Source organism: Bombus impatiens, unplaced genomic scaffold, assembly GCF_000188095.3.
Source record: "Bombus impatiens unplaced genomic scaffold, BIMP_2.2 scf_0106, whole genome shotgun sequence".
Classification (NCBI taxonomy): Eukaryota; Metazoa; Arthropoda; class Insecta; order Hymenoptera; family Apidae; genus Bombus; species Bombus impatiens.
The window spans coordinates 223,581-248,308 of NT_176525.1; the positions used below are offsets into that span (position 1 = coordinate 223,581).

At 38.9% G+C, this 24,728-nt stretch overlaps 1 protein-coding gene across 1 annotated transcript in view; it reads left to right on the forward strand.

Moving 5' to 3' along the window:
* LOC100742334 (RNA polymerase II elongation factor Ell) overlaps positions 1–24,728 on the forward strand; it is a 148,240-nt gene that overhangs the window by 29,542 nt on the left and 93,970 nt on the right. The window contains exon 2 of the mRNA XM_012380689.3: positions 18,973–19,020. Within this exon, the coding sequence (XP_012236112.1) occupies positions 18,973–19,020 (48 nt within the window). The remainder of the gene's footprint in view (positions 1–18,972; positions 19,021–24,728) is intronic.

Consider the following 24,728-nt stretch of genomic DNA (forward strand, 5'->3'; position numbering starts at 1 on the left):
ACTGCCGCCGCCGTTGCCGCCGTGTGGAAACCGCAGTAACCGGCGCGAGTCTCCTTTCACGAATCGATAATGCGCTCCTAGGCACTCTGCCGTCGTCTCCACGCGTCATCCTCGTTCCACCAACGCGTTCAAACCGCCGTTAACAAGCAACGTCCTGGCTACAGAGAACGGTCACGCTGTCGCAGCATCGGTAAATCTGAAAGATAACGCCAGATTGCACGATCCTGTTTACTCCTGCGTGCCGCGATATCATCGCTATTTTTCTTCGGTACGTGTTCTCTCTGTACACGGGAGAACGGCGTTCGCGATTATAGCGAATGTGCAAGTACGTACACGCACGTATTCGTGGATTTGAACATTTTCAATTTCAGCCTGTGCGCTCGCATATTTCGTTGATAAGCAAATTTCCTGGAGAGCGTGTTCAGGTATTCGCGTGATTTCAGGTAATAGGAAGTTTGATACGTGGAGAGAAGTTGATTTTGAATAAGGAAGGGTCTCGTATCAAATTCCAGCTGAAATAAAGAAATAAAGAATCGGAGGCTGTTTATTTAAAGGTTAATTGCATTTATTACGTCAGATCTACCTGCTTGTAAATATAAAGCGATTTTTTCCGTTACGATATTCGAATTGATTGTCGGAGCGCCGTGACTTAAATTTATACGATTTATCTGTATGAACGAACTATTCGAACGAATGGAATTTGTTTCAACAATTCGAATAATCGAACAGAGCTGTCCAAGTTGCTCCAAATATCTCGGTACTTGGCTCGTTTCCATACTCAAAACGATTTCTTCTCCAATAGGATTTTAAGGAAGTTTACTGCGTCTAGGAACATAATCTATTTCCACGCGATTTTTCACATCTTCTAATACTAAGGCAACACGTATAAAAATAGAATTATAACGCTCAATCGATAACGCGTAGTAAAATTAATTAAGCTTACTTATTCCATATGAAATGTTTATTACTATTTTCCGAGAATATACGAATTATCAACTTCTTCGCTAAACACGCTTTGTACATTAAAATTTTGTGCCACGTTGTATTAGATCTATAATATTTTATCAAATGCCCCACTGGACAAATTGTAAAATGTAAATAAATAAATAAAAAAAGAAAAATGTATTAAATTATACGAAAAGTTTCTTTCGTTTTATAAGGAAATAATAGACGCACAATGTTTTCTGTTTTATATTAGTTTTTTTGAATTATGCACGAACATAATAATAGAGATATAACGAAATGGATCATACCTAAGTCAATAAAATAATATAAAACAAATTGTTGTTCATCTATTAGCACCTTATTAAACGAAAGAAACTTTTCGGTCAATCTAATGTGTATTACACATACTAGATCTATACACATACATCGTTACATATACAGTGACGAAAGTATAAATAAGTACGAGTACTTCTAATAATCGGACCGAAATCTTTTTCATTTATACACTTGCGATAGTAGCAGGTATGTAATTTAAAGACGACTGCTACATATTTCACATAGTTCACGCATATTACATTTATTCGTTTATTATATACTCGCACTAAATAACTCCATAATTTCTCGCTGAAGAAATAACGATACAAAATAGCAACAGAATTGCAAACGTAAGGCAATACGTTCGAGAAACGTGCGGTAGCTTTCGCAATAAAAATCATCGAGTCGTTACAGAAGAAATTGTCCGCAGAAACACGAGTAACCGAACCGTCAGCCATTTCAACTTTCGCGGTTTGATCGAACCTCGAGCGTAATCGACGCTGTCTCTCCGCGGACCTGACTCAACCGACGCTAGTTAGCCAGTTACGCAAATCCATCGGGTCGACTTCAAATCGAATTAATCGAGAACCGCTTGAATTTTCAACATTTGCTCGATCGAATGCAGTTTCTCTACTTTAGATCGAAACTTGTCTATATTTTATGTAAACGTTCATACGTAGTATCATTTAATCCCGAGGTTTGTTCTTCGCGTTTGTTGCAACCTTACTTTTAAATCGTAATAGTACAAGTATTTACTAGATAATTGATACGCGTTGAGCAATTAATAGACAGCTCTACTCGTTATTTTATGCAAATTCATGCTCTTATGAACTAAACAGACTTTTCATAAACCCTAGGACAAACAATATTCTCGCTAAATTAACTCTCACTAAATCGAAAACATTCTTCGACGTACCATTTGAATAGAATTCTAACAATTCGGTACAATCGCTAATTTTCATCCATCAAATGCTCCAACGAACCTCGTTTATCGAGCAATTTTCTCTATCAAACGATTCTATCAAAATTTCACTTTTCTCTAAATCATCGCTCTTATCTCTCCATTGATATTTACATTCGAATTTACCTTTCTATCTGTTTCTCGCCAAGCCTTTTGAGTTTCAGCCACATTCTCGGCATTACGTTGCCAATTAGTGCCTTTAGGCGTTGAAACTACGTTCAATTAAGAGTTGGACCAACTTACGGGGGAATTTGGCGGAGAATGGAAAAGAATGTTCCCCAGTGCGTTGAACGGGAGAACAAGCGAACAATAGAAACCGCTCAGACAAGTTCTCCACGTTCTATTGAACGCGACAGAATCTTCCAAGCCGCGCATCCGTCACGATAGTTTAACCCGAGCCGAGCGACGAAAGTGCCGTTCCAGTTGGCCGGGTATAATCGCGCGTCACACCGCACCACGCGCTTCTCGATTTCTGTTCTCTTGGCGCATAATAGGTTGACACGCGTACCTACTTACGTGTATTTGTCACGGACAACGCGGGAAATAAGACAAATCATATTTTGAATAGCGCGATATGTCTAATACCGATAGCAATGATATATCGCTTGCAACTTGATGAAAAACAGAGAGAGAGGCAGACAGACAGACAGAGGCAGAGATAGACAGACAGACAGACAGACAGTCGAGTGTCTGGAAAGTTGAGCTGAAATTAGGGGAAAGGGTTACGCGTGGTTTGCATAAGGAATAAAGGACGTCACGAACACTTGCTCGAACTGTGCGAGTTCCCAGTGTAGAATTACATATTTAAAACGGGGAATCACATATGTAAATGAAAATGAACACCCGAGAACCGTTTCGTTCGTGGAACTAGGAAATATTGGTTCGTGGCCGCACACGCTGCCACCCGATTCGCTGGGAACATGGGTGGCGGCGATTCGTTGCGCAACACTGGCCGAATAACTGTAGTCCCCGTGCAAAATGCCCGATATCGCGATGGTAATTTCACATAAGGCGTCCGTTATGTCCTATTTCGTAATGTTACCGGCGTTAACGATTGCGTCTAATGAAATTCCTCTCCGTTCGAGTGGACATCTGTGGCTCGGCTTAACCACTCTACTTGGAAACTTAGAACGAATTGAGACTCGTACGCTGATCGTATAGGGTTTGCAGCTGGAAAGCTGCGCCCTTGAGTTCATTGAGAATTGTTGAACTCGGTAACTTGGTTAATTAAATTTAATAACTGTAACCTAGTAAATTACGTTTAGTAACTCGAACTCGGCGCACGGAACTCTCTTTTCTTCGAACAAATTGCGAAATACTTTTCTCAATAACGCTTCTAACCACGATCGAAGTACGAGCCTGATATTTTTGAAAAAATAAAACGAGACGTGTCTTTCTCATTTATTTCTTATCGTATATTATTTGGATGTAAAAATGTCGCTGTTTTGGAAAGACCCGAGATGTAAAAAAAATCGGTCTACGATTTTCCCCTCTTTTTTGCACTTCTTATATTACGCTATCCGTTTCACCGTCACCTTAAATGGTATTATTCAGCGACCCTCGTCTCTCCCATCAAATTGTTTGTCGCTCGTAGACAGGAGGGTGATATCCTGATATCCTGAATATTATGACCTATGATAGCGCTCGTATAAAGTCCTTCGCGGGATTCACGAAGCGACAAAATTATCCGATGCCATCTGTATATCTAAACAAATTGTTCCATTCACGATCGTGGGATCGCATCTTTCGAATAATCCAGAAAATCGAGACGAACATTCGACGAGCGATAACTTGCGTAAAACACTTGACATTTGTTCCTCGATAAGTTTTCTCCGCAAAGGGGAGAGCATCGGGAAAACACCGGACGATGATTGTTCCCTCAACGAAGTTGAACATTCCAGCAACCGCGCAAAGTACGAAATATTTCACGACGGAACTTTTGAATTAAAATACTTGAACGAAAAATGCCGCGCCGACCGCAACGAGTCCGCGTTCCACCGGCGTTATTAACGTTATTTTTATTGTAAACTCCCGTCAGATAATAAGCGCGGAACGCAATGGTCAGAGAGAAGAGGGTGAACTCGACTCGATTCAAGTTTTCCGTACTCTCTCTATCTGCTCCAAGGCAAATACATACAGCGGCTGGCGAGTATCTGGTCGTGTTTATTTGCTGATTGCGTTTATCTGGTGAATTAATATTGTGGTTTATCGTGCGCTCTTTCTTTCCTTCTGTATTCTTGTAATCTAAAGGCGCGTATTCGCCAGCAAGAACGTTCGCGAATGCTGTTCCCCGGACAATATTTTTACCAACGTTTAAAAAACTACATCATAGAACGCAGTAATACGTTTTCGTCTATTATTCCATTTTTCATTCGTACGTCGATCGATTTTACGGGGTTTCAATATGTGATATGTCGCTGATCGATTCTGTGTTATCAGAATTTTCGTTTTCTTTCACTTTGAAACGAGACGTACACTTTTTTTCTACCCTGTTTTTAATTTCAAAATCATCACACGTAATATTGAAGTATTCTATATCGGAATAGCTTTACCCGTGTCTTCTGTAAACATTCGCCAACTATATCTTTGCATCATACATTTGTACCGTGAAGAAGAAGTTGCACGTGAAAAGTTGTACGGGACGTTTATAATATTTGTCTTACTAAATTTTGTTAATTCACCAACTGCAAGACGAATTATTATATCGTACACGATATAAACAATAGGGATGAACAAAAAATATCGGAATAGCTTTATCCGTGTCTTCTGCAAACATTCGCCAACTATATCTTTGCATCATGCATTTGTACGTACCGTGAAGAAGAAGTTGCACGTGAAAAGTTGTACGGGACGTTTATAATAATTGTCTTACTAAATTTTGTTAATTCGCCAACTGCAAGACGAATTATTATATCGTACACGATATAAACAATAGGAATGAAAAAAAAATGGATACGAAGAGTATTGGATATAAGCGAGGATGCACTTTTAGGATCGTACGGACGAACGTGTTTCCAAGGCAGCTGTGTTTTGTATCAGTGACGATTTGTCTCGTTTTATTCTTTTCATCTGGTTATTTGCTCTTTGTTGCATCGCTACATCGAACAAAGTCTCCGCTATTTAATAAACGTCCCACGTCGATTATCGCGTGAATTGCATGCATTACTTAAGTCATTGTAGTTAAAGCTAATGGATCGATTATTTCTCTCTTTACGTTATTTATCGAAGACCTGATGAGTACTGTGTAACGATATCGAGGCAACTGGCGTGGTAATTACGATAAAATTCGTATGTTATAGCGAAAATAGGATAACAAGTAAAAAATACGGAAAAACAGATGGATCAGACTGCAGGATCTGTTATTTTGAAATTCTATCGCGAGTCGACGATAAATTGCGTAGGTCAGAGGAATGAAGTGCATTATTACGTCTCGAGTGACTCATCGCTGAGTTGTGGGCGAAAAATGACTCGACTTAGACGGTCCTCGACCTATGATCAATCGCGCGAAAATATCACACCTTTTCTGGAAACGGTGGTCTTGAGAATCGCCGCGAATTCGAGACCTTGAGCAACATCGCGCGGAATACGTGGATGTGTTAATTAGCCTCTTAGCAAGTCCGTGTAACCAGCTTCGAAATTCATTCGTCATAGAAGAAAACTGTATTCAAATGTCCTCTCATATTAACTTGTTTGTTATCCCAGTTGTAGGAAAAGTTTTTCTTTTTTTTATTTTTTATAAATTTCTTATGGAAATTTCTATCGAACAATAGTTACGTTCGCGACGATATATTCATTCTAAAACAGATTATTAACGCTACTTTATTAATCGTAAGATGCTTACACAACATGGTTTCGATATGACGCAACACAAATCGTAACATAAAAATAGCCTCTCGTGACTGCTTAATTTTTTTTTTCTTTTTTAATTAAACCAGGAAAAGAATTCGAATAAATTAAAAATTTATAGAAACGTTCGAAAGACAAAATTCGCTAAATAAAGGACATCGATAGAATATTAATTTAGAATCGAAGATTGTAACGACAACGATGGAAATTTATTTTCTGTGCCCAATAAAAGAATCTCGTATATTCTAATACAAGCTGTATTCTTATAAAACTTTCTAGAATATTTTTTACCAAACGAAGCTCGCATCAATGAACTCGATCGTACATCTTGTCCGCTATTCGCGAAGAAACGATCGAGTACTTTAAATATCGCCGTTCGAACAATCACCGGAATCGCGCTCCACGATTATTAAACGAACGCGTCGAAATGGCGAGAGACGTGCGGCGTGTGCGCAGGCTTTTCTTTTCAAAGGGCTTCATGATTCGTGATCGAGATAGGATGTCGGCCCTAAGGGATAGAAAGAGAGAAAGAGAGAGCTCTCTGCACACGACGTCCGTAAAGAGACTCAGCGATTGAATTGTCGGAGCCAAGGTGGAATAATACACTCGCATAAGGCAGGTGGTACTTCCGACACGTAAACAGACACACGCAAACAGCAGGATCATCAGACCTTTAGGAACACGAATAGTCGCCATTGAACACGAATTAATGTGTTGGTAAAGGTTTTTCGTTCAGCCTATGATTTAACAGAGTCGAGATGGGGCTACCTCAGTAGCTCGAAATCTTCGTTTTGAGGAAAACTCTTGGAGAGTTTTTGGAGGCACCTTTGTACCTGATTTCCCCACCAACCACGTGTCCTTGTCGACTACCCTCGACATAGTAATACGAGAATAATGGATTCCTGTTGTCTGGTCGTTTTTCGTTCCTTCTTCCCTTTTCCTTTGACCGAGGATTCCTTTAAATTTTAAAGCGGTCGAACAAAAGTAAAGGATACGTTCGGTGACCTTATGACGAAGGTCGATGCAGCTGATGTTTCCAATTTCGTGCTTCGGTCGTAAATTATGTTTAGCATTACGTATTTGCTTTGGAACAAATTATTGGAAATTTTGTTGTCTTTTGAACGCACGTATAACGCTGTGAAGCGATGATGAGAAGAATTGGGAAAGATTAAATGAGAAGCGTGAATATTTGTTGTTGTTTACATTTCTCTCGTTTATTTTGGTTCGTTTAGGTACTTGGAAATTTTACTTTTATTAGAATTATCGTTTCGTTCCGGTGTTTAATGATTTGCGTGGCTTACAATTCCAAAGATGTATTTTTCTTTCCTTTTCTCTTCTCCTTTTTCAATGATAAACTCTACCGTATTATCTTCAACTCTACCGTAATATCTTCCTTTATTTTCGTAGAAGTATATAGTAGAAGTAGAAGTCCTTCGATATGACGTAAATTGCGTTATACAAATTCAAAAGGATGTTATATATAATTTAACGTAGTTTATGTACGGCAAATAGCAGACCATCGAACGTTCGTTAATTTTCTCGATTCATTAACCTAACCCTCGTAAAATATTTTTCATCGTAAATTTTTATTTCATATATATATATAATTTTCATTTCAATCATCGTAAAACACTAAAACGAAACAAACAAAAGGTCGAATTATCCCCTTCATTCCGCTCTGTCCTTTGTATAAAATTGGAAGTTTGCATAGTATGGAACTTTTACAGTTATTTTCAATCCCATATGTTGTTAATCTTCGTTCAAACAAAATGTCTTACCTACCGTAATACAAGCTATGAAATTTCAGTTTTCAATTTTAAATGAGGGACGAACAAATACTAGATATCATCTGCTTCTAAGGAGAGCAGTGTCAATCATCTGACGAGTCATACGATCATAGTGTAAAATTATTAGTTTCTCAAGTTCGTCCTAGTGAAACTTCTCTTTCTCGTTGTTTAACGGACTATTTTCTATTACCTTTTAACGGTAGATAAATAGGAAGAATGTGGAATCGGTGGTTAAATAGGCGTAGTCGATGAAAAAGCTGCATCGCGGATTTCACCAAAGGTCGACAACAATGAGCTTCGTTAAAGTAACATACTTGCACTTTCCAGCTTCGATGTTTTTGTTTTCCCTTTCCACTTTAGCCTATGGTTCTGGGAAGATCGGAAGCAGAAATGAAAAGCGATTTACGTTTACGTACAGAAAACACGTGAATCAATTAAATCGATAAATAAATAACAAATAAAATCAATCGGGTCGATGAAACTAAATGTTAACTTTTACTTTGTTTTGTTCGATTAAGAATTCCGCAGGTTGTTATTTCACAGGGAACTACGTAAACGAGCGAGACCTGTTCGATACAACGAAAATTGTAACACGCTATTCGCGAAATTATTCTCCAGACGTAATTCAATTTAATGCCAGCAACCCCAATAACATTTTGTATTCCTCGAACGAATTAAATATACCTCGTTGCATACTGATGGTCGCAATGCACCTAGAGTCAGAAAGAGGGGGGAGGGGGGACAATCCTTTCGCTCGTGTATTTCGTTTGACCTGGAAATCGATCGTAGCCGATTGATCGAACTGTGCTGGCGTAATTTTTTTCCGGAAAACCAAACGAGGCCGTTTGACATTTAGTTTCATGCGTGATCGTTAATTGAATTTTAAGTTCGTTTCACGGTTTATTCCGATCGGGAGAGTGCAGCGAAACGCGTCGTGTTTATCAACCTTTGTACGGCGCTTTTTACATTATGTAAAATTTGTCCTTTCCTTCCACTTGTATATAATTTTGCGCGGTCGAATATCTTTACCAGGAGATCGTTTCAACAAGTCGTTAAAACGGAGCAACCAATAGCACACGTAAAAGTGAAACAACGAAAATGAAACAGCCTATTCAAAGTACAAAGGATATACTCCTTTTCGTGCAACGTTGAAAACCAGAATCCGGTAATATAAATTGAAAAAAAGGAGAAAAATTATAAATGGTAATAAATCGAAAGAAAATGAAAATACAATATAAATCCTGCTTGCGAAATGTGACAAAAGTGCGTATACCTATGCGTATTTATAAAGTAGGAAACTCGTAAGACGCATTTATGAAGAATTTAAAAGAACCAATCGAATATTACTTTTGAGGAAACTTGTATATTTCTATAATATTCAAATATTTAAGGCACTTTAAATAACAATCCTATCGCGAATATTTAAAACAGAGAAAATTCAATTTCGTTTTAAAACATCCGAAAAGGTAACTCTCTTTCTATCGGACATCCTTTTTAAAGTAGGGACAAGCAATTTCGTATTCGACTGCCATGTTTATAGAAACCCAAAGGTGATCATATCGGATTTAACCGTAGCCACGAGACTTCCTCTTTATGCAAACTTTATCTTCCTCTTTTTTTTTTTTTTTATCAAGCCTACTTTTACAGGTCGCGTCGTGGGGTGCATTCGAAAGTGACGATACGTGATCTAGACCCAGAAACAATTTATCGCGTGTTGAAGCAACGACCGCAGAGCACTATACGCTTATCGCGGCCACGCCTAATCGCTCTGATTACGGCACCGCCGGCGCGGAGTCCCGGATCCTTCGAGTCTACTTCGCGTCGCTCCTGAAACATGCTTTTCAATGAGTTTCACGCAGACGGACGAGCGACGACGAGACTCCTCGCAGCTCGCTGAAAAATGCTGAAACACGCTTGAAAATAAACGTGTTTACTCGAGTCCACGATGTGGATTAAAATTCTCTCTGAGAGCTTCAACGAGAATACACATGCACGAGTAAAAGTAGTTTCCTCGATGCACGCTTTGCATATTTCTCGTTCCTCGAGACGCTACACTGATTCCATGCATCTTCAAATTACCGAATAACATTAGCCAGTGTATTACCGATAGAATTAGAACATCGTTTTACCTTATGGAAAAAACGGTCGATTTAAATGCCAACCTTATCGATACTGGACGTAACCGAACGTAACTTGACATAGAAATTGAATTCAAAAGTGACGTAACGATTAAACGAATACGTATCTGTCGATTTGTTGGAAGAGTAAATTCTTCAGAAGATTGGTTCGATATAGAAAGTTTGAAGCAAGGAAAATTATCGATTAACCATGAAAACTTCTCGTTATATTTTGAGAAATGGTATTTGAATTTCGAAGTAGGGGTTTCTCTTGGTAAATACGTAGTTTATGTTTGCATTTAATTTTTCCAAAAACCCTGAAACTAAGATGATCTTTTACGTCAGTTCTAGCAAATCAACGATATGCGTAATTCCTTGTTTTCGTGCATTTCCAGATCGTTCGATGAAGAAACTCACGACATTATACATTCGTTAAAACTGTCGTTGCATCATAGAGATAATAATTATCGGTTTATTTGGAATATACAATCTCATCCTCTTTCGATAAACGATGTATCAACGACCGAGCTACCGTTGATTCGAACTTTGAATGTTACTCGGAAATTCTAATGAACGAAAGTGAGCGGTCAGTATGGTACGGTGTAATCCACTTAAAAGCACACCAATTAACCGTATCTTCGTTATCGATGTCATTATCCACGTGGCAGACGGCAACATAGAGCAGAGACTGGCATCAAGTAGCCTGGTTGTTCGTCGAGAGATCGATTGTTTTCCGCTATCGTATAGGGCAAATATTTACCACAGATCATCAGAGCTGTGTTTACCGAACGGTATTGAACACGAGACACGAGCAACTCAACGTTGTCGTCGCGTACAGATTCATTGCATTGTTTACGATGTCTGAGCCGTTTTCGATATAAACGGTTCGCTGGTTGACACCTGTCCGATGAAACATCGCGTGATCCACGTCGATCGGAAAATAGATCGCATTCGATAACAGTTATACCCTTTACATCGTACATGACGATAGTCGTAACGATATAAACTTGAATCACGCGCGTAAAATGGTTCGAACGCGGATCGAATGACGATTTGTTGCGCGACCAATTAACGCGAATCACCGGGACGTATGTATGATGCGCATACGCGTACGCGCATCTAACCTGACGGTCGTAAAATCGAGATTATACGGCGGCGACAAGGCGCGGTTTCGATGTTGTTTCATTGGCCTCGCGTTAGAGTTATTATCTGCTCTTGCTGCGTGTTATCCGTTCGATCTATCGTTGTCAGTTTCGGAGGAATAAAAAACGAGAAAGAACCGAGGGAAACGGAGGAGAATGTAAAGGAAAGAAAAAACGATCGTTTCTCGAAAAGTCAGACGAGCACGCAACGTCGCGTCGCGTCGCGTCGACGCCAAGTTGATGAGCCGTGCTTCTCACGAGGGTTCAACGACATCGATCCGAGCAAATTCGATCGCAGTTTCGAGCGGCTAATCTTTTCGAGATCCACTGTCTCGCACCCGGATCTCTATCGCATCGGTTTGTCACATCTAGGTGGAGACGTCGGGCGTGTACGTGTACGTACACGCCCACACATCGTGACACGCGAGGAGACACGAACGCTCACGTCTGCTCGATACATATCCGTGTGTGCTATGTTGTGCGCGTGTGCAGGAGAACACACGCGTCATAAGAAGGGAGCCAGAACGGTCTGCGAGTTCGCCGGCCGAGAGAAAGTGAACCAGTTGGCGGCGTTGCCGAATTTCTCGGCGTGGCCTGTCTGGTAGCTGCACCGTGACGTTGCCTACCTGTTGTGAGCCGGCAACCGCGCTGTCGTTCACTGATTAATTGAGCTAAACGATGATTTTTGATGAACCGCTTTTTCCACGGCTAACGCTGACCGCTCGACTCGATTCAAATTTTGATACCACGTAAATTCTCCGTCACGCTCGATTGCTGTCAATTAATTTTACAAATAAACGTTGTAGAGGGGAAAAGATTATCGAGAAATCGTGAAACGGGGATTGAACGGTTACCCCGCTGGAGGCAGAAGTTTGAGAAAAGTTGATGAATGATGTTCGGCACGCGCGACCCAATTTGCGTACAATAAAGTTCAGGCAGCAGTTATGGGGACGGGGTAACCCAGAATCAGAAGAACGCATTTTTCCCTGTTTCTTATGGTATGGAGTTGATAAATGCCGTACTCTATTTGATATATGGCATACATGTTTTTTGGATGAGAGGAAGTCGAAGAACTGTTCGATGTTTACGTCCATCTGTATTTCATAGCGTCATTCTTCTTCCTTGAAACATTATCTCCTCCTTTGGACACTGTTGAAGCAAATTATACCGTTTCTGTAATTTTATACGTTGCTGAACGCCATCGATACCGTACAAGGTTATCACTGGTATTCGCTGAACACCAATATATTCTTCTCCTCTTTCGTTTTTTAATCAAGGAAACCTGATTTGTCTCTGAAAACTTTTCTCTCGTCTCGTAACACAGATAAGGAAGCGATGTTCTAAGTGCACGCTTCATTTCAGGATACTGCATCTGATGCTATACCTAACATAACCTCAATACGGTCTAGCTCAAGTTGGTGTAACGATATTTGGCATCAGGAAGTTAGATCGAGGGGTGAGAAAAATTGTCATCATCCTCTTAAATAGGATATTTATGAGTATTACATATATTCGATTAGAGATAACCTTCGAGACTGGTTGAAATAGATAAGAATCACTTAGGTTTGTTTCAACCGACGGCCATTAGTCATTTAGCAAAGAAGAGAGGAGGGTGCACGAATGTTACCTCGAGACGAAAAATAAAATAAATAAATAATTGTTCTGTAACAGATGACAGTTTAACGCTGTAACCATAACCTTAGCCGTAATATTGCGGCGATCATTCTACTACCCCTACCACCACGAGAACAACGCACATTGAAAAATCGCATCTCTAAACTTAGCATTCTCCGTCCCTACAAACGGCAAATAAACACATTCTGTTCCATCTTTTAACAGCAAATAGTTACGCTACAACGAGATCTTTATCCAACCGATGCACGTAGCTGTTATAGGTTTAATTACTCAATTATCGTGGCGACTTCTTGATCGACCGCTGCCACGCCAGCGACATTATAAATTCCACGTTCCTTTTTCCGCGAATTAGACGGCGACTGGAAACGGCAAATCCGTTACGTGCCCACGACGCAAATAGAGTTAACAAGGCGAGCTCGCGCGCTGGTTTTCTTTTCCCCCCTTGCCTCCATGGGTGGGCTAGTTTCCGCGTCTCCAGGCAATTGCAAAATGCATCGTCGTTATTTCATTGTCCTGGAGCGCGTACGACTGCGCACACGCCATTGCGTTCTCGCTTGGTACGAACGATTAGAATTTCGTAGACGCGACGAACTGTGCGTTACGAATACAGGGATGCGATGAAAAATGCATGAACATAACCGTTCGCGCGCTTATGCAACCGGACACATGGAACACGCTGACGCGTCCACATCGCACCAGGTTTCTTTTAGGACTTCGCGGTCGCGAAACGAGCCACAAATCACATAGGTTTTCCCTCTGTTTCCCTCTGCTTGCCGAATAGTCTGTTCTTAGGAATTTCCAAAAGAAGTTAGCCAAACCATCTCTTGACTACTCGAGGGAAAATACGTGTAAATTCAGCACAGGAAGTTATTCGTTTCCTAAGTCGATGGATTGCATCTGTTCTCTAGTTGGATATATATAGACCGAGTTTGTTTCCAGGTAGAAACATGTGTGATTTGCTTCGTGTCTAAGTTCGAGGTTTAAGTTTATCAACGTCTCGAGTACTAATTACCATACTTTGGAATTTTAAGGTAGAGGTATATGTGCCATACGCAGGCCAGAATGAAAACTATCTTTAATCGCACTTACAGAATCTTTTAATTTTATATTAATGATAAATTCTGTCTCTTGAGCTATGATAGAACGATAACTGTAGTTCGTTTTTTTTACGGTCCAACTATTCTGTTCTCGTTGGCTCTGTGTGGATCCAAATGGATGGATACGTTTTAACAGATATTATTATTTTAGGTATTAATACTTAGCGTGATTTTACCACATTTTGTGTATTCCATGCTGTTTTAAATTTTATTTATATAATACAGTAAATTATTATTTAAAAAAATTGCCTGGAGAGATACATACACGAAGAAATAGCAGATAGACGAACAGGCTTAAGGATTGATTGGAACGTAATTTCGATTAAACGCGTTAAATGGTTCTATCTTCACAGATAGCTACTCTGAAATATCCAACGCTCCAATTATTAAATGGCGCGTATTTGATAAAAAAGAACACACTGTTCTTTATAAAGCAACAAGGCAGAATAATAGAATTTATGTTTTGCGCCAAGTCACGTCCATAAATATGAAATATTGGAAAAACCGCTAACCATTTAACCGATTAACCCTCCTCGCACTATATCCGCTTTATCGAACGCGCTTGGCGAAGTGTTGTTGTACGTTCGATTGACGTCGATCCATCGATAAATTATGCGGGCGTCCCATGTTTATCATTTCGAATCCACGTTTCATTGCGAATAATTTATCTATCGTCCAAGATTCTGCTCTATCGCTAAAAATGAAATTCAACAGGTGCAGAACTGCCCGTTTTCTCTGTTCCACGACGTATTATTCTTTCAGATTCTGTTTGAGATCCACTCGCTTTTCCGTTCAGTTGCTCTCTACATTTCCTCCGACGACTTGTGAATCTCGCACTCTAGGGACATGGGATCGTCGACAGGATTCCTGAATAATCTATCCAGAGTAGCGAATCTAAATCAATTAATCGCGCGTTCTGTAGAATGATTTTAGGCAGAGCGTCGCTATTGCTTGATCGATAATTCGATAAACGTTGATTGTATTATTATCCCAAATGATAATAAAATAAAACTAAACAACTTTTACCGTGATCTTTATCAAGAATCAGATTAAGATCTTTTAGTAGTCGTAAAAGGGAGATGTCAGCCGTGTACGCTGAAGGGATAGAAACCACGAAAATGTAGGCAGTTCTTTTAACAGAGTGGTAGCTTCATTACATCGTTTTGTGATGCAGTGTCGTCTGTTTTAAAGGAAAATGTTACCTACAAGCCAATATCGATTATCCAGCATGCAGAAAATTTGACGAACTCTTCTGCAAAGAAATACTTTATCCCTTGAACACCGATTTAAATGAAATCGAGCAAATCGAGAAAATAGAAGATTCGAACTTTGATTTCCATCTTGTCGCATCAAATTGCTAGATTATTATATTATAAATATTAACAAGATTATAGATCTCTGACATTTGATAAATTTTCACTAGGGTGTATTCGAGTGACGCTATAAATTTTGTCCAGCCTAAATTTTGTAGCCTAAACAATTGTACGTAGTTTAAAAGAAAACGATCGTCAATGATCGAAAAAAGAAAGAAACAGGGTAGCTTGGATATTCCAAAAGAAAACGCGACAATAGTCGATAGAAACGAAAAAAGAGGGCGACTTATATCCTTTGAAGAATTCAGTTAAGAATAGCTGACGATCGAAACAGGAATAAAGACAAAATATGGATGCATAGACTAGAAAAGGCAGAGTGGTGGTAGATCAAAGAGTTATTGACCAACCTGTCAATGTGACTCTTATTCGAGACAGGGTAGCTGTTCGCGCGCAAGAAACCGCTTTGATGACGTCTAATATATCACGCAATGCTTCCTTCTATCATCGTCAAAATAGAATGGCCGGTGGTCGAGTTCAGGGCTCCACGTGTCTATATCGATTTATAATTTTTTAAACATTATCCTATTCGGTATATATTTTGTGTTATTTTCAAAGCATGTACGAGAGATTCTAGTAATCAGATATAATTTTTTTAACATAATGATTTTTGATAATACGAATTTTTAAAAGTATGAAATATTTGACGATACAAAATAGTACAAACTGAAAACTATAAAATATTCACGTTCATATTCACGCGAAAAAGAATAGTACAATATTGCCCAATATAAAACAAATTATACGTACACATTATCTTCTTTTCCAAAACCTTCGAAAATTCTCCAAAAAAAAAAAAAAATAAACGTGGGAAACGGTTTCATTAAATGAAATAACGTTCCCGTTCTTTTCGCGAAATTTCAACAGACATTGCTATTCGTTGAAATTTAATTTAATTCCTCTATCCTCGCACTAAATTTCGAGACCACCGGTACGAAACGTACGTAATTCAGTATAGAGCTGTGAATTTTACATTCGAGCATTTAACGGTCAGACCACAGGTCGTCTTCTGCGTCATTAATTTATTTCATTGTGTTCCGTCTCTCTTTTACTTCGCCCTGGTATTCGTTGGCTAACCGTTGTACGCTTTTTTGTCTGAGGCGCGTGGCCTGCCGCTTGGACTCGGCTTTTAAATCTCGTTAAATCGCGACAACGGCTCAAACGCGACTCAGCTCAGACGTCAATGCATGCGCATATATTTTGAGCGACGTCGAATCGCTCGTAAAATCCAATAACCATGCGTTGGTATTGGTTTCGAAGGACAACGATCGAGAACTCCAGAATTCCAGTTGTTCGAACGAATGTGAAGCGTCCTTCTCCGTGTGTGTCTCAGCGAATACTCGTTACATTTTAGCAACATTTTTGGCTATACGTCGTGCACGTATAATTACGTAATTATTTACCGAATTTCTAACACCACAACTTTCTTGCATAATAATTTATTAACTAATAACGTTATTGCATCGATTTCAGTTTTATCATTTTACGTTTGCTATAGGTTCGAGTAAAATTGTTTTTCTTTTTTATTGTGGGAGTTTTTCGTCCATTAAATATTACTCGACGCTTGTCTACGATCGTAAATTGTTACGTTTTTGCTTTTGCATTTTTCTAAATGCGACCGTTTCTTACAAGCATTAATTCTCAGAGAAGTCAAGAGATCTCGAAAGTGGGTAGAGCGTAGTCCATACGTTAAAATTAAAAGCACTAGGTCACGGTACTTGGCCTCGAGCTTGAGTAACGAACACGACGTTTTACAATGTCGTGAGAATCGAAAACTAATTAATAATAAGAAGAAACGTAACAGACACGATATAAATTTGCAAAGACTCGAATAACCAGAGCAAACGAGCCGAAACTAAGCTAATATTTCTATAAGTTTACAAATTTTAACAACGTAAAGCTTCTTTTACGTAAGGAACGACTGAAAGCTAGAAACGTGAATTCTTTCCTCGAATTGTTTCATAAAACAAAGAATTCTTTATTTTCACAGAAGTACAGTCTTATCGGGACGCGATTATCACGCTAGTCTTAATCAACGGTATATCTACATATGCGTATTTTTGCTTCGTTGTTATTACTAGCATCGCCAACTCTGCCAATCACCAGCAATATCGCCAATCGTAGCGCTTTTCGTTTTTACGAACGTCTTCGTCGAGCTGAGCGATCAAAGGCGCACGAAGCTCTTACCGACAACTTTCCCTTTTCAAACGATCGTGAGCGCGCCCGCGCGTGTGCACAGCACGCAAAATCGTCGTATATGCACATGCTGCTAATGTAACGCGGCAAAATATATTACGCTATGAGATCATGCTGCAGTTGAATTTCACGAGCGACAGAAACGTAGCGTAGAAAGATACTTTGAGCTCGTAATTAAACGAATTTCTGTCAAATTACGAACTACGTACCCGCATATATGTAGATACACGGTGCCATATATTAATCTCGTTTCAATCCTGCACCATAAACGTGAATTGTTATTTTGTTGCTATAAAAGATATTGTTATTTTGTTAATATAAAAGATATTGACAACAATACATGTGAAAGAAAAAATTATCTTAGTTTAAACTTTGTAACATACTGATTTATTAAATAAAATATTAAGTAATACCTGAGAGGATGCGAGTTTGGGAAAATGAGAAAAATACGATTGTTTATACAGTTGCTAGAAGTTAATAATCACGGAAATTAAACGATGCAACGATAGAGCGCATCGTATGCCGTATGGAAATCGAGAAAAAACTCGAGTACTGAAACAACATTTCTAGCCTGGCGTAATAATTCACACAAGAATGTCTAACAGTAAACACAGTAATAGAAATATCAAACCATAGCAAGATCAGCAGTTTTATTTGTTAACTGCACATGTACAATTTTTCTTTACCTTTATCCGTGGCGAAATCTTTGAATTATAAAATTCAATTAGGAAGTCGTTGAACATCGTGCGCCTAACTCGCCCACGATTCCGGCTTTCGTCAGATTTTTCCTTCCTTTATCGTATCACGAGCAAGAATTTCGTAAAATCCGAATTTTATACACGTTACGTGGCATAATCGGTCGCTCGAAGCAAGTCAACGCTTATCGCAAACTTTATCGCCGAATTGTATGCACGTGACGATACTCGAGTCGATAGAGCACGCACGTAAGACTTGCTACTACCGGCGTCGTTGTGACGTCGATTTCGCACCGATGACGATTTATACAGCTTTATACCGATTCCGAAGTTAAGGTAAGCGGAAATTGTCATCCCTCTTCGGAATAAAACATTTCGCTATATTCGAGTATTGTTCTACGAGTAGAGATATTTTAAGAGCGACTATTGTTTATTAATGAAGAGAGGATATGAATATTCCATTACTATTCAGACGAAAAACATTAAACTAGCCTGGGGAATATATATTGTATTTCCTGCATATATCGCGTTATGAAAATGACAATAGCTCGAGGTAGTTGACAAATAACACACGCGTCTATAGGAATTTTGTATTATTTCCGTACGTTCCATACCGCGCAAGACAAATTATTTATGCATATTTGAATTAGAATGGTGTTCGAATGAGCATAAAAAAATTGTAATACAAGAAGAAATTATTTATTTTCAAACAAGGAAGTAAATCGAATTTACTTGTTAATAGAAAACAAGATGAAATAGTAAAAATAAGAAATTTGAGATATTACTGATATAATAGCGTTACTAGCATAATATAACTTCTGATACAAATTGACGTTAAATTAATCTTGATTTTGTTCCACTTGCAGAACAAGACCACCCAGAACCCTACTATACAGTTCCTAGGAAACGAAGGGGTAAGTGAAAATCACTTTCCATTATTTGCATACTTGCATCGGTAGAATCGCGCGATACGTACAAGTTTCCGACTCCTCTGTCTGTTCGAGTATAATCAAGATCGATTTTATGCGAAAGATTACAAAAAATTCACCAGCTACTTGCTGCCAATCTCATAAATCAACCGTAAATCGTTGTTCCGTTTTTCTAAATCGTGACAGAGGCGATATTTAGCAAATATTTATTCAACGACATTGTAAATATTTTTTATCCCTTTTTAAAGAGATTATCTATCTTACAAAGTCATTTATGCTTTGGTTTATCACGTTCAGTATCTTAAATCAGGCTGATACAGAATATGATACGGAATGGTTTCACAAGTCAGACCGATTTAACAAAATTTCGCAACATCCGTAGATACAAGTTTTTATTAGTCAATTATGATTGAAAAATTAATTAGACAATTTGTTACTTTCAAATCATTATAGCATGCTATTTTATTATTACTATAATTAGAAAAGAGTTTTCAATCACAGGAAGCGAAACAAATTAAACGACCTAGATCTACGCCTTTCTCTTTTCAAAAAGGAGTAAAATATTTATAAATACAATACCCTTCGGTACCTTCATAGAGACCTTTATCAGCCTGATATTTTCTATCTGTCTGTCTGAGAGAGAAATCGGAAACCCCGTAAACGCGCAACCTCTACAATTATACAGAGTTTTATATTATAAAAGTACACAGAAAAACTTGAAGTAATTTTCAACAAAACCCTCTATTACTCGAGAATTTCTAGATAGAATGCCAAGTTCCCATTGGTTTTAATGCGGTATAAAATTCGCGAAATTCCGCATCGACGATCTACGCTCACGTAGAATCGGACGTAATTCTTCTGAGAAGCGACTGGAACTTAAAAAATCCGTGTAATCACGTTCGCGAGATGAAGAATAAAAAATTGCCCTGTAGCGCATGCGCCAGCTACGCAGCGCACGAACTTCGCGTCGTCGTTCGCGCGTTTTCCGCGAAACATCGTTTAGCGACCGTTAAGCTTTTCTCGGAAGATTTTCCGCCTCTGTTGGTTGTATTTGAGCGCAAGCATGTCTTTGCGATTCGTTATGAAAACTTTGAAATTCGTCACGCATCTTACTGAAAATTACGAGGCATTAGAGTAGGCGAGGGAAAACCGAGAGTTGAGGTTATGTTATGTCGCAAAGGCGGGTCGATACGCGGCGCTGAATGTATGCTGATGGTAAAGTTTCGGAATTATCGTGTAGGTATGGGTAAAAAAGGTTTCTCGATGAAAGTTCTTTTATAATTCGCTCTAATGGTAAATAAAATGGCGACAAAGAGATTGTTGGCGGAGAGAGATTGTTCTACGATGTTACTACTTATATTCGTATTTTCGTATATGAAAGACGAAGGATCAAGATACTAATAATTTAAAATAAGAAAAAATTCTGGGTGACGTGAACTACAGAAATATACGGGACTTGTATTTGCTTGTAGATTTAGCTGTAACAAATACACGCGCAAGAAATCTCTTTTTTTTTAAATTCCATTAAAGTTTTACTGGTGTTAGCCACTGTGAACCTTCAACGACCACGTAACACAGAATAACTTAGCCACATTTACAAATTTTTTAACACGTTCGCCGTAATCCGATTTTTACTACCCTTAATGCAATCTTTCATACAATACCCTTCTCTACATTAATAAGGCTTTTAACGTAAGATGTACTTTTATTAATAAAACTTATATCTTAATAACTTACTTTAATAATTTCTATACAATTATCGCGTTTCTAAATTTCCCGTAAACACCCACAGTCTATCGATACGAATTCTTACGACATTCTCCCACAATGTCGACTCGCCGTCTTATTTGATAAATGTGTTAACAAATTATCCTTAAACGATTAAACATCGGTAATCATTCAAGGGGGTAAAATACGAAAGATGATGAAGTAGAACGTTCTTTACCGCATCCCTTTGTGAAAAGAAACGAGAGTGAGAGGCGTGACACATTATCGATCGCGTGCACGATCCTCTCCCGTTACAAGAACGAAGACACGCGCGCGCAGAGATCTTCTCGCGCTGGGATCGGAGGATCGGTGGTGATTACTGCGCGTGTCCGTAGACGTGGCCAGGCACGGCGTCGAAGGTTTCTACTACGGTGAAGGCGATCGAGGTCGTTCGAGCAAGGTTATACACCATTTTCTCCCGTGCCGTTCGTTGATTCGCTCGTACGTTCGTTGGTCGCGTCGATCGTTGCTCGAATACCCGGCAAACACACGGCGGTGAAGCTGCCAGCCAACTTCTTAGGGTCCTTGGTTCATTCTCGCGGACGATTTTTCGAAGGCTGAAGGAGATCGTATTTCGAGGTTGCATCGATGACGCCTCGGTTCCGGGATCCTGTGAAGACTCGATGATCTTGAAATGGTTTATTACGGATGCTCGAGAAGCCTTTCTTATGCGTCGATTAACCCTTTACGATCTATTTGCTACATTCAACTGAACCGGACGATCGTATGAAATACGTTCTCTTGACACTAAACCTTGATTCGACGTAAACGTATTTATCTCGCTACGTCCGTAGCGTTCCTTTATTTTAAAGAGTTCTGTACTTTTCAGGTTGTAGTAGAATTGTGTTTGTAGGAATTTGGGAGTTTGTAGGACTTTACATTGTAATTGGGGGCTATCAATTTTCTTCGCCAGCTATATATATTTTTTTTTCGGGCATACGATAGGAGTTCAGCTCTGAGCTCTGTTATAAAATAACTTTCTAACTAATACTATCGGCAAATTGACAAGTTACAAGTTGTATAACGTTTACAATTTTACGTTTACGATAGGATAATCGGATAGTTCGTAGAACATTCTAACTCTGAAATTTCATTCGTTTTATTAGCAAATCTGTATCTATTTAAACGCGTCGAAGAGAATATTTTGATGCTGGAAGCTTGTAATTCTTTCGGCTTATAGAATTCCATTGTTAATTACACAAAGCCCGAATGGGTTCGATTGCCAGAGATATAGTTAATCCGGCACTGACTAAAATCTTGTTCTAACGAATGAAGTTCATGTAAACAGAGTTTTACCGTGTTATCTTCTACTAGAATAAGAAAACATCGAGAAGAATGACCTTCCCATGTTTCTTTAAAATCAAAGAAAACATCTTTTAAGCGTAGAATCCTAATAAGAACGAGCAACATAAATCTTTCAATAAGTTCTAAAATATTCAAATACACAACAGATTAGGTAAATATGAATCACTTGAAATGTCAAATATAAATGAATAAAGTGGCAATAAAGTTCTTACTGCGTAAGAAACATCGATATTTTCCCCAAAATGAACAATATGTGTCGGTTATCTGTAAACGTTATCTAACTGTATATCATAATCCCGATGTTGAGAATCGATTTATCGGCACGGAGACCTTGGTCTTGCAGGATATTGATTTTTCCAACAGATAAAAGAACTGCTTGATGATAATCTGGAATATTTCAGGTGATTATCTTACGCTCGTTTCCGTTGCTGCATAATTTATCCTTAGTTTCTGCCGTGAAACATTCCGAACGATTCGCGTATTGAACACAACGACGATGTATTTTAAGATCAGCTACGATTTCCGAAAACGTGGCCAGCCGCGCTAAGCTTTACCGTGTGTCGCAAGTGGTTTGCGAACGTTTTCCAGTAGCTCGTGTTTCTTGCTCGTTGCGTTTAATCGTTTCTTTTTCACGATTGTAATCAAAACAATTTTTCATTACAGTGTCACACAAACAATAAGTCGATCTATCAATAATTAAAAATGATTACTTTGAACGTTCTACAAAACTGAGATAATTACGTCTACTTATGAGTCACACATAGTAGCTGCTACATATAATCCACGATTAAACCATCATTTCGATTCCCCATTAATCCAAATCCCTTTCGCTCGTACCAAAACTCTTTCACTCGTGCAACAATGAAAGAATAATAAAATACAAAGAAACAAGGATTTTGGAATAGAAGTTAACAAAGTGAAAGTATTGTAGGATACGAGTAGCTGACGCACTGGATAAATGATAATTTAAAATAATTTTTAAAGCAAGCACTTGTAAATTCACAATATGCTGTTAGTTTTATAGACACGCTGCTTTAGACTCTGATTATTATTATTTATGCGGAATGGAAAAAGTGGCCTTGCCATCGTCTCGTAAAAGCTGCTGCACGCGGTTGCTCGCATATCCTTTCACAAAGCCGCGCCGTTGTCACATATACGAAATTGGTTCTCCCTGTAGAAGGAAAGGAAGGTGACCGACCTGTTGGCGGTCTTCGTCCGGTCGCGCTCGACTTTTCGGGCGTGGCTGACTGTCTCATCGATTAAGTGCTGTTTCGAGATGCTGCTTGGGGGGAACAACGAGCAGGGAAAGTTGCAATGTTAAAGAGAGATGTTAAAGGGAAAGAACTGCTCGGTAATTTTGATTTACGGCTGATTGTTATTACTCGATTGAATAACAGTCGTTTCAACGTCACCTGTTGCGACGCATTCGAGGAAACTGCGTGGAGATTGGTTTTACATAGGCGATTCTTATTCGTTGCTATGTATTCGGTATTTGGTCGAATTGGTTGGTTCTAGCATAGAAATTCGTTTCTACAATTTTTACGACGTTATTGTCACGCAAAATTAATGATAAAAAAGAAATAGTTGAGCAATAACTTGACATGACGGTGCTTTTATAATTTTGTAGGCTTTTATTCACGAAAATGATTAAGTATAATAGCACAATGAAGTAGCGAAGTTAAAATAGTCGTTCAAATCGCGGCCAAACTGTACACAAGATTAGCCTCGTGGTCGAATACTCGCAGTTTGTATATGTTGCGTTTGTTGGTGTTGAGGGGCAAAGAGAGGATCCTGATTGTCATACGTAACGAGGAAAATGTAAAGTTTGGCCATGTGCAAAGGTCAAGTCAAAACTTATCGGTTCGTTGTCAAGTAGTATGGAATGGTGTGAATTTGGTTATGGTCATTGTCACACCATCGATGTGTCTAAAGATGCCGGGTGTCGGAAACGAGGCTTCCAGTTGCCAGTATCGCACGTATAAAATGTCTCTTTCCATTTTACCTGTTATCCACCTTCGAAAGGTAATACAATAATATTTCCGCAAATCGTAAAACACGTATCTTCCAGAAAAACGAAATAAAATAGTAATAGTAATCACCTGTTACGGAGGAAAGGAGAAAGCATGGCGTTTCCTTTTAGATCGAGAAAATAAAAGCATCCACAGTCTTATTTTGCTAAGGCTTCATTCACATAACCGATTCTGTTTAACCGCATTTACTCCGGTTGCTTTATTCTGACCTTTGACTGGCTTCCACTCTGGAAGATACTTGAAGATCGATGCGCCCACTTTGACCTTTTCGCCATACTGCTACAACGATACGAGCACGCCTTAGGATGGTTCTCGCCCCGAGCATCTAGAAAATGATTTTTCTTAATATATTCATTCAGAATATACAGGGTGGTTGGTAAATGGTGGTACAAGGGGAAAGGGGGTGATTCTACGCGAAAAAATTTTTCGTTTGAGGCTTTGTTTTCGAGAAAATCGACTTTGCGGTACGCGTGCACTTATCACGTCTCGTTATAACGGATCTCGCTGTAGATTTTAAAAAACAATTAAAAAAAAAAATTTTATTCTATATTTTCGACTTCTTTTTTCGCGTAGAATCACCCCCCCCCCTTC